The sequence below is a fragment of the Hydractinia symbiolongicarpus genome, chromosome 10, assembly GCF_029227915.1.
Source record: "Hydractinia symbiolongicarpus strain clone_291-10 chromosome 10, HSymV2.1, whole genome shotgun sequence".
Classification (NCBI taxonomy): domain Eukaryota; kingdom Metazoa; phylum Cnidaria; class Hydrozoa; order Anthoathecata; family Hydractiniidae; genus Hydractinia; species Hydractinia symbiolongicarpus.
This window is the reverse complement of record NC_079884.1, coordinates 17,566,629-17,580,580: the sequence shown is the minus strand read 5'-3', so window position 1 is coordinate 17,580,580 and position 13,952 is coordinate 17,566,629. Positions and strand designations below refer to the sequence as shown.

Below are 13,952 nucleotides of genomic sequence, written 5' to 3'. Positions count from 1 at the left end.
CGAAATGTTTAAAATGCAGTCTGTTAACCATTTAAAATAAAATTTTATATTTAATTAAAAAATCCCATCAAAAAATAAGATTTTAGGACAAAATAACACTTTGTTCAGGCAAACGCATATGATACAACATAAAAATATAAAAAAAATCAGGCCAACGGTTACCATAATAGTAGACCTGCAGCTTTAATATTTTTAAATCAAATTTATAGGTTAAAAAATTTAAAGGCATAATCTATAAAATCTGCTAAACAAACTACTAAATCTGCAAAAACAAAATCTATTGATATATGCATCGGTTCATGTAGAGATAGTAAAATGTATGTTCTGGTGCATTCGCGCACGCACATCATACATCAAATGAGCAACTACTCCAGAAATGATGTCACGCTTCATTGCACAATATAGGGATATTCCCGAAATCAGAAATCACCCGGAATCCCACAAATCTGATAAACACTAAACCAACGGGAATATTGCTGGCATCAACAAAAATGAATTGAGTAAGGGAAAGACCCATACTCAAGGACCGCACCAGAAAAATGATAGTTGAATTCTAAAAATATACATAATAAATGAATACACATACCGTGAAACAACTACGCGATGAGGCAAAGGCCCACGGACTCAGGGGATATTACCAGCTACGAAAAGTCGATTTTGTTACTTTATTAGAGGCGCCTCCCCAACCTGCTCCTACTTCGAGAACTGAAGCATTCGCACCAGACGCGCTCTAGATATATTCGAGCGTCAAGAGATGGTAAAAACGCGTCCAATTAAGAGATAAGATTGAACCGAAGCCATGAATGATTTTGAACGCCAAGAGATGGCGAGGACATGTCCAGTAGTCAAGAGTAAGCTGCGGGAGTGGTTTGACCGGCTTGTGAACTATGTACCAGAGAGTATTAGAAAGCCGGTGCAAGACATATATACATCGGCAAAAATCGCATCCTTGCCCTTTATGATGGAGCCAAGAAGACCTTGATTGATGAATTATTATTATTATTATTATTATTCATTTATTTATAGTTGACTAAGTATAAATACATATATAGCTAATAAAAGCTAGTTAATGTCAACTTGAAAAGAAAGATTTTAAAATATACAGTATAAATATAAGGCATAAAATATTTTTAGATATATACAATTTTTTAACATTTGTGGTTGTATAAATTAAGTGAGTGTATAAGCAAATATGAAATTAGCGAGAGTACATCCGCGAGTCATATAAAACCAATTTGTGGGATGTATTTTTTACATAGTCTGCAGGAGCAGTTTGGTACCCACTTTTTAATTTGGGATTTAAAGGATTGCTAGGATGACATTTCTTTGATTCTTACCGGAATTTGTTGCCAGATTTTGTAACCGATAAAGGATAAAGTTTCTGTACCATAGTAAACTGATTTAGCATTACGGCCAGTAAATTCTCGATTATTTCTTAGATTGTATTTTGGATTATAAACAGGAAAAATATCTTGCATTATTTCTGGAGCCATGTCGTTTTTTATTTTGTACATCTCAGTTGCAAGAGATTGTAGGTTTCGTTGGTGTACCGTAACAGAGCTGTCCTTATGAAGGAGGTCTGCGAAGGAAGAAGAACTGTCGCTATAGACTATCCACAGTGCTTTTTCATGTATTCGATTAATACGATTGTTTAGAGCTCTGTTGTGAAACATCCAAACTAGAGGGCAGTAATTGATATGCGAAATTACAAAGGAATTCATTAATAGTTTCTTCTTATTAAAGTTCATAAAAGATGTCATCCTTGTAAGCGCATTTAGTTTCTGACTCGCTTTTGCACAGAGTTTAGACACATGCAGATCAAATTTAAGTTTGTTATCGATAATGACTCCAAGTAGGCGTCTATGAGTGCTGCCTTTTATTACTGAGTTGCCTATCTGTGTACTTAATATTTCATTATCGCTTAAAAGCAAATGACACTTGTCATCATTTGCTTTCATTGCATTATTGTCAAACCATGTAAACACATTTTCAGACATGTTTTGAAGTTTAGTAACGACTTCCTTTGAGTCATTACCGATAACATATGGTGTTGTGTCGTCTGCATAGCTCGCAAATTCAATGTCATTAAAATCAAATTCAACTGAGAAAAGATTGCAGATAAATATGTTAAAAAGTAACGGGCCTAGAATAGATCCTTGCGGAACGCCAAACAATATTTCAAGCCATGAGCTATACGAATTTTTTATCTTTACTCTTTGAAATCTTCCACTCACATAACTTATAATTAGGCGTAGGGAATACATGTCAAATCCACATGCATGAAGTTTTGCGATCAGTAAATCATATAGGAGACAGTCAAATGCTTTAGATAAATCAGTCAGAAGGGCTCCACATGCTTTACCTTCATCAACAGCCTTTTTTCCATTTTTCAAGCATAACAGTGACACAGTGCTGAGCACTGTAGCCTTTTCTAAATCCACACTGAAACCTACTTAAGTATCGGTTAAAATAATCTTCAATCTGACGATACAGACATCTCTCAAAGATTTTTGAAAGGTTACTAAGAATGCTTATAGGTCTGTAGTTTGATTTGTCAGATCTGTCTTTTTCTTTAAAAAGTGGTGTCACATCTGCCCTTTTCAAAAATTCTGGGTATTTACACAGATCAATTGCAGAGTTAACAGAGAAATGTAAAATTTCTAAATACTGATCTTCGTTTTCTTTAATTATTTTTGTTGGTATATCAGTCTCTTGGCATGCCTTATGAATATTCAAATTTCGTATCTCTCTCCTGATTTCAGCTTTTTCTACATGATTGAAGGAAAAACCAGGATTGTAATCACCAATGTTTTTTTATATTCAGTATACTTGGATGGTTTTCATATCGTTTAATAGCCTTCAAAACAGGGTCATCTACGTTTGAGCAAATTACAAGGATTGTGTCAGATATTGTAAGATTTTTTACAATATTCGTGAAGAAAGTGTTGAAAATGTTTGCAACCTTTTTATCATCCGATATGATTTCTTCTTTTTCTATCAGTGTTATAATTTGGGTCGATGGTCCTTTATCAGACAAGAAAGGTTTTATAGTTTTCCAAAATGTCTTATTATCGGTAATTTTTTTAACATTTAGATTGTTGTAATAATCATATTTTTCTTTTCGAAATAGTGTGACACAAATATTTCTTTGTTGATTAAAAGCTAATCTATTTTCTTCTGTTCTATTTTTTAAGTATTTATTTCTAAGCCTACTTCTTTTCATAACAGGCTTATGCAGGGTCCTATTTATGAACGGTGATTGGTTTGCTATTACGTATTTTTTTTTAATGGCGCAATTTTGTTAAGGACTGATTTTGCACATTCATGAAATTTTCTAACTCATCATCTATCTTTTTTTTCGATTTTTCTATATTTTGAAGTCGACATGTTAGCTCATAACAAAAACGTTCATTTAAAAAGTTTTTGTAATTCCTATATTTGATGATATGAGATTTTTGTTTTTGAAAATATATTTTCATTACAGTGATTGCCATTTTATGGAAATCGGAGAGACCTGTTTCCAATGTGCTGGTGTTTTGAAAATAGTTATATCGATTTGTGAGAAAAAGATCAATACACGATGGGTTATCAGGGTTTTTAAAGCATGTGGGGCCCTTCACGAGGCACTTAAGGTTGTAGAGTTCAGCAAATTCTGTCATGCTATTTTCGTTAATTTCCGCATTAAAATCTCCTAATAGTAATATGTTGTCATAATTTACGGACAAAACATCAAGACCGTTACCAATATTTTTTAGATGTTCAGATATAGCATTTTTGTGGTGGTTGTATGAGCAATGAAGTTGAAGAAGAGGCATAGGAGGATCATACTGAAGGTAAGGAGCAATCGGAGCAAGACTTCACGCCCCATGAACATAAACATGCTCACCATAAAACCTTCCGAAGCTTCCGCATCCCTGGCACAGACGGTACGGATATTGATGGGTACCTGGGGATGGTGCGATCACATGTGAAAACCCTGGTTGAGAACCAGGTTAAAGACATGGGGTCTGCTAAGGTGCAGTGCTCCCTCTGAATTTTATGGAAGAAGCCAGAGGAGGGTACTAACGAGTTTATCGAAGTTGATAAGGTTTTCCATAGCAACATCACACCGGTCTTTCAGGGTACCGTCGTGGACGAGGTGCTAGATACGATGTTTGCTCAAGTCAAAACGCATGTGGAGAACCCAGCGCTGCCCAAAAGTGGCTTCACGATTGGTTGCATCCTACATATCGACGTGGACTTCCACAAGCTCAAGCTGACGAGGGGTTCCCCGTATATCGAAGCACCCAAGTGGATAGCCACTATGAAGGACATAATTAATCCACAGAACAACGATGAAGAGTGTTTCAAGTGGAGCATCATAGCAGCGCTACATCATGAGGAAATAAAATATAATCCAGAACGTATAAGCAAGCTTCGACCATTTGCGGAGGAGTATAACTGGCAGGACATCAAGTTTCCTACAAGCATCAAGGATATCACAGAGAAGAACAACCCAGACATCGCGGTGAACGTCTTGTACGTGACGGGGAAGAAGATCAATATCCTGCTCCGATCGACACACAACGAACGCGATAAACAGGTTAATCTGCTACTCCTCACGGATGATAAGAGGACACACTATATAGCCGTCAAAAATCTCTCACGGCTATTGGGTATTGGGACATCGAAAAATACGTCAAAAATGCACTTCTGTATAAACTGTCTCCAGGCCTTTCCAACAATCGAATCGCGAGACAAGCATTATGCCTACTGCAAAGACAACGAAGCGGTTAAGATCACGATGCCAAGCAAAAAGGGAAAGTAGCTATACTGCAAGGATGGTCAGCAACAATTCAAAGTACCCTTCGCCATCTATGCAGATTTCGAGAGCCTGTTGATCCCAAGGAAAGATAATGCGAGGGAGACCAAGACAAAAAAGCTGAATAAGCACGTACCGTGTGGGTGGTGTACGTAAAGTACCTTCGCCTATGGGGATGTACCAGATCCCTTGTATAGATATCGTGGCAAGAACTGTGTGAAGATGTTCGTTCAGCACCTGGAGTATGAAGTTAAGCGGCTCTACGCTACCTTCCCACAGCATGACATGCTGCCCCTAATGGAGGTGCTACAAAGAGAACATGAAGCGGCAAAGACATGTCACATCCGCATGAAACCGTTTGACGATGACCGGAAGAACCACAAGGTTCTAGACCACTGTCACTACACGGGTCTATACAGAGGTGCCGCGCACAACACATGCAATTTCAACTACAAGATACCCAGCCACGTGCCAGTGATCTTCCACAATCTTTCAGGGTACGACGCCCACTTGTTCATTCCCGAATTGGGGGAGAAGTATGATACCCAGGACATTGGTTGCATCGCTGAAAAGTATATCTCCTTCAATGTAAAAATCACCGTACCCATTGCAGGCATGGGGAACGATAATGATAAAACGTACAAGAAAATCGAAATCAGATTCATAGGCAGCTGTCAATTCATGTCATCAAGCTTGGAGTAATTGGCAAGCAACCTCGATGATGAACAGTGCAAAAATCTCCGTTGGTATTTCACTGATGACACCTTTAAACTCATGCGCAGAAAAGGTGTCTAGCCCTACAAATACATGAATAGCTGGCAACGATTCAAGGAGACGGAGTTACCTCCCAAAAAGGCCTTCTATAGCAAGTTGAAGATGAAGGTGATTAGCGATGAAGACTACGAACACGCTCAAAAAGTCTGGAATGTCATCAATCCAAAAGGTGCTGAGGTCAACAAGGGTGACTACCATGATATATACCTCGTCGCGCATGTCCTGATATTGACTGACATCTTCCACAGCTTTCGAAACGTGTACCTGGATCAATACAAGCTCGATCCTGCCCATTTCTACAGCGCACCAGGCCTGGCATGGAAAGCAGCGTTGAAATACACCAAGATCAAGCTGGAGCTTCTAACGGATCCTGATATGCTACTGATGTTTGAAAAAGGTATTCAAGGTGGTATAACTCAAGCAGTGCACCGCTACGCAATAGCAAATAACAAGTATATGGGGGATCAATATGTCCCGGAGATTGAGTCGTCATACTTACAGTACCTTGACGCCAACAACCTCTATGGTTGGGCCATGCGTCAAGACCTACCCACGCATGGGTTCAAATGGCTATTGAACGTTGAAACCTTTACAGAGAAGAAGATTGAGAAATTGGTCGCTGACAACAAGCATGGATATTTGTTAGAGATTGACACCGATTACCCAAAGATCCTACACGACAAGCACAACGAGCTGCCTTTACTGCCGGAGCGCAAGGTGGTTCACAGGGTCGAGAAACTGATACCAAATCTTGAACATAAGCGGAAATACGTGGTACATATCGGGGCTCTTCATCAAGCCCTGAAACACGGGCTCGGGCTCAAGAAAGTGCACAAGTTTAATCAAAAGCCCTGGCTGAGGGACTATATAGATCATAACACAAGGCTTAGAAAGGCCTCCAAAAACGAGATCCAGACGGACTTCTACAAGACTATGATTTTATCGGTCTTTGGAAAGGCAATAGAAAATATACGCAATCATCGGAACATAAAGCTAGTCACGAATGAAGCTGCCTATACGAAGCTCGTCATGCAACCAAACTTTAGGGGCGGGAACTACTTCAGTGAGAACCACATGGGTGTTGAAATGGGAAGAATGGGAATTAAGATGAACAAGCCCGTGTATGTTGGTCAAGCTATTTTAGATCAGTCAAAGACCATCATGTACGAGTTCCACTACGACTATATGCAGCCCAATTATGGTAGCAAGCTGCGGATTTGCTATATGGATACCGATTCCTTCAGCTATCACATTAGAACAGAGGATCTTTACCGCGATATTGCCGAAGATGTAGAGACACGTTTTGACACGATTGCCTATAGCAAAGATGACAGCAGACCTCTCCCTCCCCCCATTGGCAAAAACAAAAAAGTCGTGGGCTTGTTGAAGGATGAGCTAAGCGGTAAGATCATGACGGAATTCATCACCTTGAGACCGAAAGCTTATGCATACAAAGCCTTAACTAAAGAGGGTGGTGATCCCAAAGCTAAAGGTGTATGTAAAAAAGTGTGTCACAAAGAAATCCATCACCTTTGAAGACTACCAGCGCTGCCTAAAGGATGGTGTTGACATATACAAAGCCTGGGTCTGTATCCAGAATAAGGGGCATCAAATCTACACGCAGGAAGTGAATAAGTTGGCATTCAATAGGCTAGATGACAAACGGATAGTGCAAGCGGACCAGATCACAGCGCTCGCCAGGGGTCATTATCGTTTAGCGGTAAATAAATGATGGAATCCTTGTTATTAATCGCCGTGCTACTACCGTACGCTCTGCTGGCTTATATATTCTTCCGATATCGACGTGTAATAAATAGAATGTCAAATCTCGTTGAGATATTCGATGTTGTAGACACCCCAGCAGAAGCGTTTGAGCAACATGAAAACAAGCGCCAGGCTTTGAAAGATGCACGTAAGGGTAAGGTACACCTCTAGCCGAAAAAGTGTACAGAAGCCTATACTGATAAAGCATCAGACGAAGTTATCGATATGGTGTACTCTGAGTACATTCAGCGCGAGATTCAGGAGAAGGGAGAGAAGACTGCCAGGGCACTGTCAACTCATGCCATAAGCATGTACACCAAAGCTGTCAACAACATGGTGTCTATCGATAGTCCCGAAGACTTGAGACAAGATATCGAGGAGGACCCATCATCAGGGATAGTATGGCTGACTTGGGGATACTGCTATATTCCGCTTTTGGAAAGCTATTGACACCCCTGCTTATTGCTGCGCACACGATTAGTCATACACAACTCTCAACGTCCATGGTAGTTGAAGGAAAGGTTGATGAAGAGCAACAAAAAGATGAGCAACGCGTGTAGTATTACTATCAACCAACAACAAACCGAGATCGTCGAGAAAGTTGTTGAAGTACACAAAAGCACCCGGGAAGGGTTGCGGCAGGTAAGAGATTGGCCGAATGGAACCGCCAACAGAGGAAGCTTGGAATAGCCCCACCAAAGAAAGAACCCATGACGTTTAGGGAGTTCCTTCGGTACTTTGACAGATATTTAAACGCTCCAAAAGCCATACTCACGGGGATAAAAGAGACCATGGAGATCCTAGAGGAACAGGGTCTATCCCTCTATCTTAATGTAAAAAAAGTGATTTTGTAAGTCTCATGACATATAAGAAATGAGCATTGAACAGCCACAAGAGAGAGTTATCACAAAGCCAGTAAAGCATCCGGGGAGAGTCGCACAGGGTCACAAGTTGGCCTCACTGATGAAAAAGAGGAAGAAAGATCTGAAGCAACAAGAGGGTGCGGTAGAATCTACAGTCAAAGCCTCTTCCGGGGTGAGTTCTGTACAGTGGATATATCTATGGCGCTGGAGGTCTAGTTGCTATACTCGCCTGTGTGGGAGGGGCATATTATATTTTCCGCAAAAAGCCCTCGACGGATCAACAGCCTGCTGAAACACGTGCACCAGAGCAGCGTCAACTTTCAAAGCCTTAAGCCAAGCCCTATTTCGACTTTTTTCACATGCGATAATATATAATAAATGAGTTCAAGCGTTACACCCCTGCAAAAAAAGATAATTGATGTTCTATATGAGACAGTCGTGGACCTTGGGTTCACATTTGCATATGCCATGGTTGGTAAAAGGTTCCTTGACATCTCGAGTCCCAGTACTAAATTGGATACCAGCGATGTGATGAAGATGATCGCTTATTTTTCAGCGGGACGGGGAAGCCGTGAGGTGGCAGTGAGCAAAGGGTGGATGGATTCCCGCGAGTATAGTCCCGAAGAAGTAAGTACAAGGTTCTATCTGCCACCGCCAGATAGAATAAATGCTGGAGATAGTAAAAGACCCGCATACAGCAATTTTTACTGGCCCTACCTCGTGCGGGAAAACACAGCGTGTACTCGATCTCCTGGAGAACGAGTACAGGCACCATTTCCACAATATCGTAATCCTGTGCCCTACTCTCCGTTGGAAAACAACCTACTTGGAAAGATCTTCGCTTTGGAAGGATGACTATGTCTTTATGATAGAACCCAAGGACCGACTGTTTGATTGGCTTGAAAAACTGTCGTTGCCTCTGGCGGGTGAAGAAAGCTTATTCATCGTGGATGACATGATCGCAGACGAAAGTCTAGATCAGCGCCGACAACCCTTACTGGAACTCGCTATTAGTGGAAGGCACAAGAAACACAGCTTATGGTTACTCACGCAGTCCTATACTGCCCTGCCCAAGAACCTTCGTCGCCAGAAAAAACAGCTGTTCATGTATTACGCTTCGGAGCGCTCTGATATGAAGCTTATCGATGAGGAAACGAATTAGATAGATGGCTGGGAATCGATCAATCCTCAACTCAAAAAGTCCAAGAATGCCTGCCTTTGGATCAGACTGGAACATCCCAGAAATTTTAAATTGATATAAATAAATAAATGTCTTATAACCAAAAGAGTATTTGAAACAATGAAGGAATTGGGGAGCGAAAACTACGAATTGACAAAGCAGCTAAAGGTATGCCACGAGCAAATGGAGGCCACTTATGAAGAGCTAAATGTGATGCGGGAGAGGGAGAAAAATAACGAAAGGGTTCCATTGAACTTATCTGGCCTTTTGCTTGATCTACTATATGATGAAATATTAGGACCATTTCACGTCATGAAATGAGTTGTCGTAGTAAGACCACACAGACACAGTGTTACTACGGAAGCACGACCTACATGGTTAAGGCGGCATACCATGCCGGGTAAAGGAAGGTCAAAAATGATAGGTGCCGTTTTTATACCGACACCTATAAAGTGGCCCTCGGACTTGAGAATTTTACCATTCTTTTACATGCTCTGGGGGTAGTTCAACATCCTCTGGTATTAGCATCAATTCCTCCGCCACAAAGCTTCGATCCGGCCCATCTGCCAAATAGTACAGGAGACGTGTACCAGTTACGATACGGTCCAGTCTATACATTTTTTTGCTCCACCAAGCGTCAGTGGCGCGCCTTTTAGCATCACCGTGCTCTTCTCCGGACGCAGGAGATACAAATATAGGCCGTCATCGGGTAGAGACTTTTCTTCAGTATATTCCTCGCTTTTCGCGAGTGGGACATCATCGAGCTTGATCGCTTTCGAGAGTTTCATACCAATCATGACAGTCTTGGTGTTGTTTAAACTTTTCACGATAGTGTATAAATGTTTGACCCATGTGGTACTAGTTTCGTCCGAGGCAAGCTTTTGAGGATCTTGGGGCTTGAAGAGCCTCTCCACGAGCACCTTGTTGTAGCTTTCGACGAACGCCATGAGTGTGGTGGTATTTGGTAGTTGCACGCTTTATTTCGACACCTTTGCTTTCTAGCACCCTACTCGCTTCCGATTTGAATTCGCTGCCGTTGTCACACTGGAATATACTCGAATAACTGAGAGGCCGGTCTTTGTAAATATCCTTGAGCATGTCAGCGACTTCGCTGGCTTTCTTCGTTCTCAAGGGCCTCGCTACCTTATACCTCGAAGCTACATCAATACCCGTTAAAATGTATTTGTAGGTGTTGCCATACAGCTTGTCATGGGGCATGTAGAGCAAGTCAAATTGATGTATCTCGTTGGGTTTCGTGATGGTGAAATGTGGATAATTGATGCGCTTGGGGCCTTTGATATGTCTGAGCCACAGGAGTTGACGAGTTAGCCAGTGAATAATTCCGCTCTGCTCAGTGAGTAGTTTGATGGCTTTCCTACCAGTCCAGAGATTTGAGTTAACTTTCCTGCTTCCTCAGGAGTGAGTATGAATGATATGTGCTTATGACATTTATCAGATGTCAAAAATGTTCCTTATATATACTTGTACACGACGAAACCCAGCAGAGCCAAGGACCCTACGATGAACGTCAGCTCACCGTCTTGTTGTTGCTTCGAGGGCACATAGCAGTCGGAAAGCATACCCTCATCAAGCTCCTTAAGACTCTCGCCAGCTTGACGCTTAAGCTCTCGCTGCTTGTTATGCCAATTGATTTTGCTCTGTCTGTCACATACCCAAGCTGCTTAAGCTTCTTGTAATTGTTCGATAGCTTTATCGTGTCGTTTGCGCTCTTTGTCACTATGGCCACCGACTTTGCTGAATAGAAAATTTGATCCGCTGAACGCTAATGCATTTATAGCAGCGCCTGCAACGAGGACGCCGACTGTTGCCATGTTTATTCTGTGATGAAGCGGTTGCCTTTAGAAATGTTCAGCGATATGTCCGGCAGGTGAGCATATAGGGCACCTTGATCTCTGTTTTTCATGCTTGCAGATACTTCCACCCTTACAGTCCTTACAGTAGGATCTCACCCTTTTATGCTTGCATCTACCTCCACCTCCACAGTCCTTACAAAAGGATCTCACCCTTTCATGCTTGCAGATGCCTCCAACTCCACAGTCTTTACAGGTGGATCTTTGCCTTTCATGTTGCAGATACTTCCACCCTTACAGTCTTTGCTGTAGGATCTTCGCCTACCATGTTCGCTGCATTTGTTTCGTTCATAAGATGCCTTCTTACTATCGATGCATTTAATGCACATTTTCGTCCGTTGTCCTTTGTTGATCCTAAAATTGTCCAAAGATAAAAAGCGATTGCAGTTTGAACATTTCTTGCTCTCTTCCATCATTTTTTTTGGTAAACCTCAGCCTTACCAAAACAAGTTTCGTTGGACTCTTCTAGTACTCTACACTATGAAATCTACCATCTAGAATAATCAACTGCGCATCTTGGAGTAGGTACACATAACATTTGATATTCCCAGTTCCGTCAGCTTTTTTCGTCATGTGGAGAGTTATACCGTCTGACAACCTTTGCAGGGGTCTCCCACTACCATGTAGGGTATCGTCGGCTGTCGCTCTGAAATCAATGAACAGGGCGTATCTTTCACTGAAAAACTGCCCAATGGTCACTTCGCTATCGTGGGATCCGAAAAGTTCAAAGATTTGTTCCAGATGGTCCTTCGGCAGCATGGCGTGGCTATAGAGCTCGTTAGGTTCACCCTCGACAGTAATCGAGGTTTTCTCTATCTTGGGGTTGTAGAAGACCTCGTTGGCACCTGCATAAGCTTTGACCTTGCCGGGATCCACAAATAGTAGTAAAACGCCTTTCAAAGACTTCGCCGGAGTATCAATCTGGAGGTTGTAGCTGGTATCAGCTTTTTTCATTGTTATAACCTTGCTGCGGAGTACACGCTCATACGGCAGAGCGAACGTCCTGTACCTTGACATCATAGCGCTGGCAAGCTCTTCGGTAAATACTTTATCAAATTCCAGTGATATGTTACTGATCTTGTACCCAGCATCGGCTGGCTTGGCTGCGATAGACCCTGATGCTGCCGTACCAGCATCTTTAATTACGTCGCTGTGCTGTGCAAAGTGCAGTAAAAACTGCAACCTGTCGTGTAGACCTGCCGGATAAAATAGTAGATCCTTCGTGAGTTCAAACATTTTACCAATAGGGATACAAAAGGTGTTTCCGTAAGCCACCACGATAGCTTTTTCTTCATCGTTTGCAACATGGTCACTAGCCTTCACCTGTAGGGCGCGGATTGTACCATCATTGGGATTTATGCCCTGGAGAATTAAATTGTTATCCCGATCATTCTTTGGGAGCCATAGATCCTTGTATGTTGCAAAGATATTGTAGTCGGCGATGTTCTGGATTTCAGTCCCGTTCAAGCTTATACGAAGATTCTGTACTAGAGTCGGTCCAATGCTGGATACGATGGTGCGTTTCGTGTTGGTACCCGTAAGCTCCAAGTCAAAGAGGAGTTTGGGAGAGCCTGGGAAAATCACATCGTTCTGCCCCATGTTTGGTATGTCCACATACAAGTCCTCATTTTGATTGATTGTTGAGGGGACATGGCTCACCTTGACACGCTGTTTCTTGCCTTTCATAGCAAACATTGTCCTTAATTCCTTGTGAGGATTTAGCTTAATTCCGTACATTTATTATAGGTTTTAGAGGATTGAATAAATGCCGATTAATCCAATATATGAAGGAGATGACTTTACGTCAGAAGAAGACATTCCAGACGAGCCTGAGGAGTTTAGTAGCGAGAGTGAGATCATTCGACCCGGGGATATTTCCGGATCAATCACTACGCCCGCACCACCTTCACGAGGTGGCCTCACTGACACCACGACTCTCACGGCAAGGCAGGAGCTGCTAAAATCAAAAGTTGGTAGCCTCTACGAAGCTCTTAGTGGGGAGCTGGGAGAGCCGAGTGCGAGATACTACAACGAGTTTAACCCTATTCGGTCCGGGGTTTTTCTGACATGTTATGACCGGGGGGGGGGGGCGGGGCGGATTCCGCCCCCCCTCTATAACTTTTGAAGTAAGAGTGCTGTCATCATAAAACTTCGTATGTAGGAAGTTCAAACTTTAATACATATGTAGGAATTAAATTTATAAATTTTTAGCAGGTGGAATGACGTCATCAGATCGTCAGTTTGAAGGCACCCCTTAATTTTTGTATCTTTTCTTTATTAAGTTATTTCTTTCTTGAAAACATCATATTTAAGTAAATTACAATCCTTTTCTAACACAGAACGAGAAACCTGTATCATACTCAAGTATTTTGGCTGGTGATAATTAGTATACTGAAGATGATGAAATTCTTATATGTACTTTCTTATATTTATAAAGTGGAGGATTGAGCAAAATGTTACTCTATAGCGTTGTTAGAGTATAATTATGAATTATCTAGTTATCAAATTTTTATTATTACTTTATTATGCTCAAGATGATGCAATAATGCTGATTTTAGTTGTCTCAATTGTGCAATAATGTTAATTTCAACATTCGTTTAGGTACTATATCTTTTGAAAAGAGATGTATTAAAAACTTTTTTTAAAAAACTATGCCTCTTACAACTGGAAAAATATCTACATAATATATAAAAAAATAT

General features: G+C 41.3%; 1 protein-coding gene across 1 annotated transcript; it reads left to right on the top strand.

The window, feature by feature from the left end:
* Positions 1-5,608: 5,608 nt before the first annotated feature.
* LOC130612919 (uncharacterized) lies at positions 5,609-7,111 on the top strand. Its single transcript, XM_057434251.1, has one exon. The coding sequence runs from the start codon at positions 5,609-5,611 to the stop codon at positions 7,109-7,111; it is 1,503 nt and encodes a 500-aa protein (XP_057290234.1).
* Positions 7,112-13,952: the final 6,841 nt, after the last annotated feature.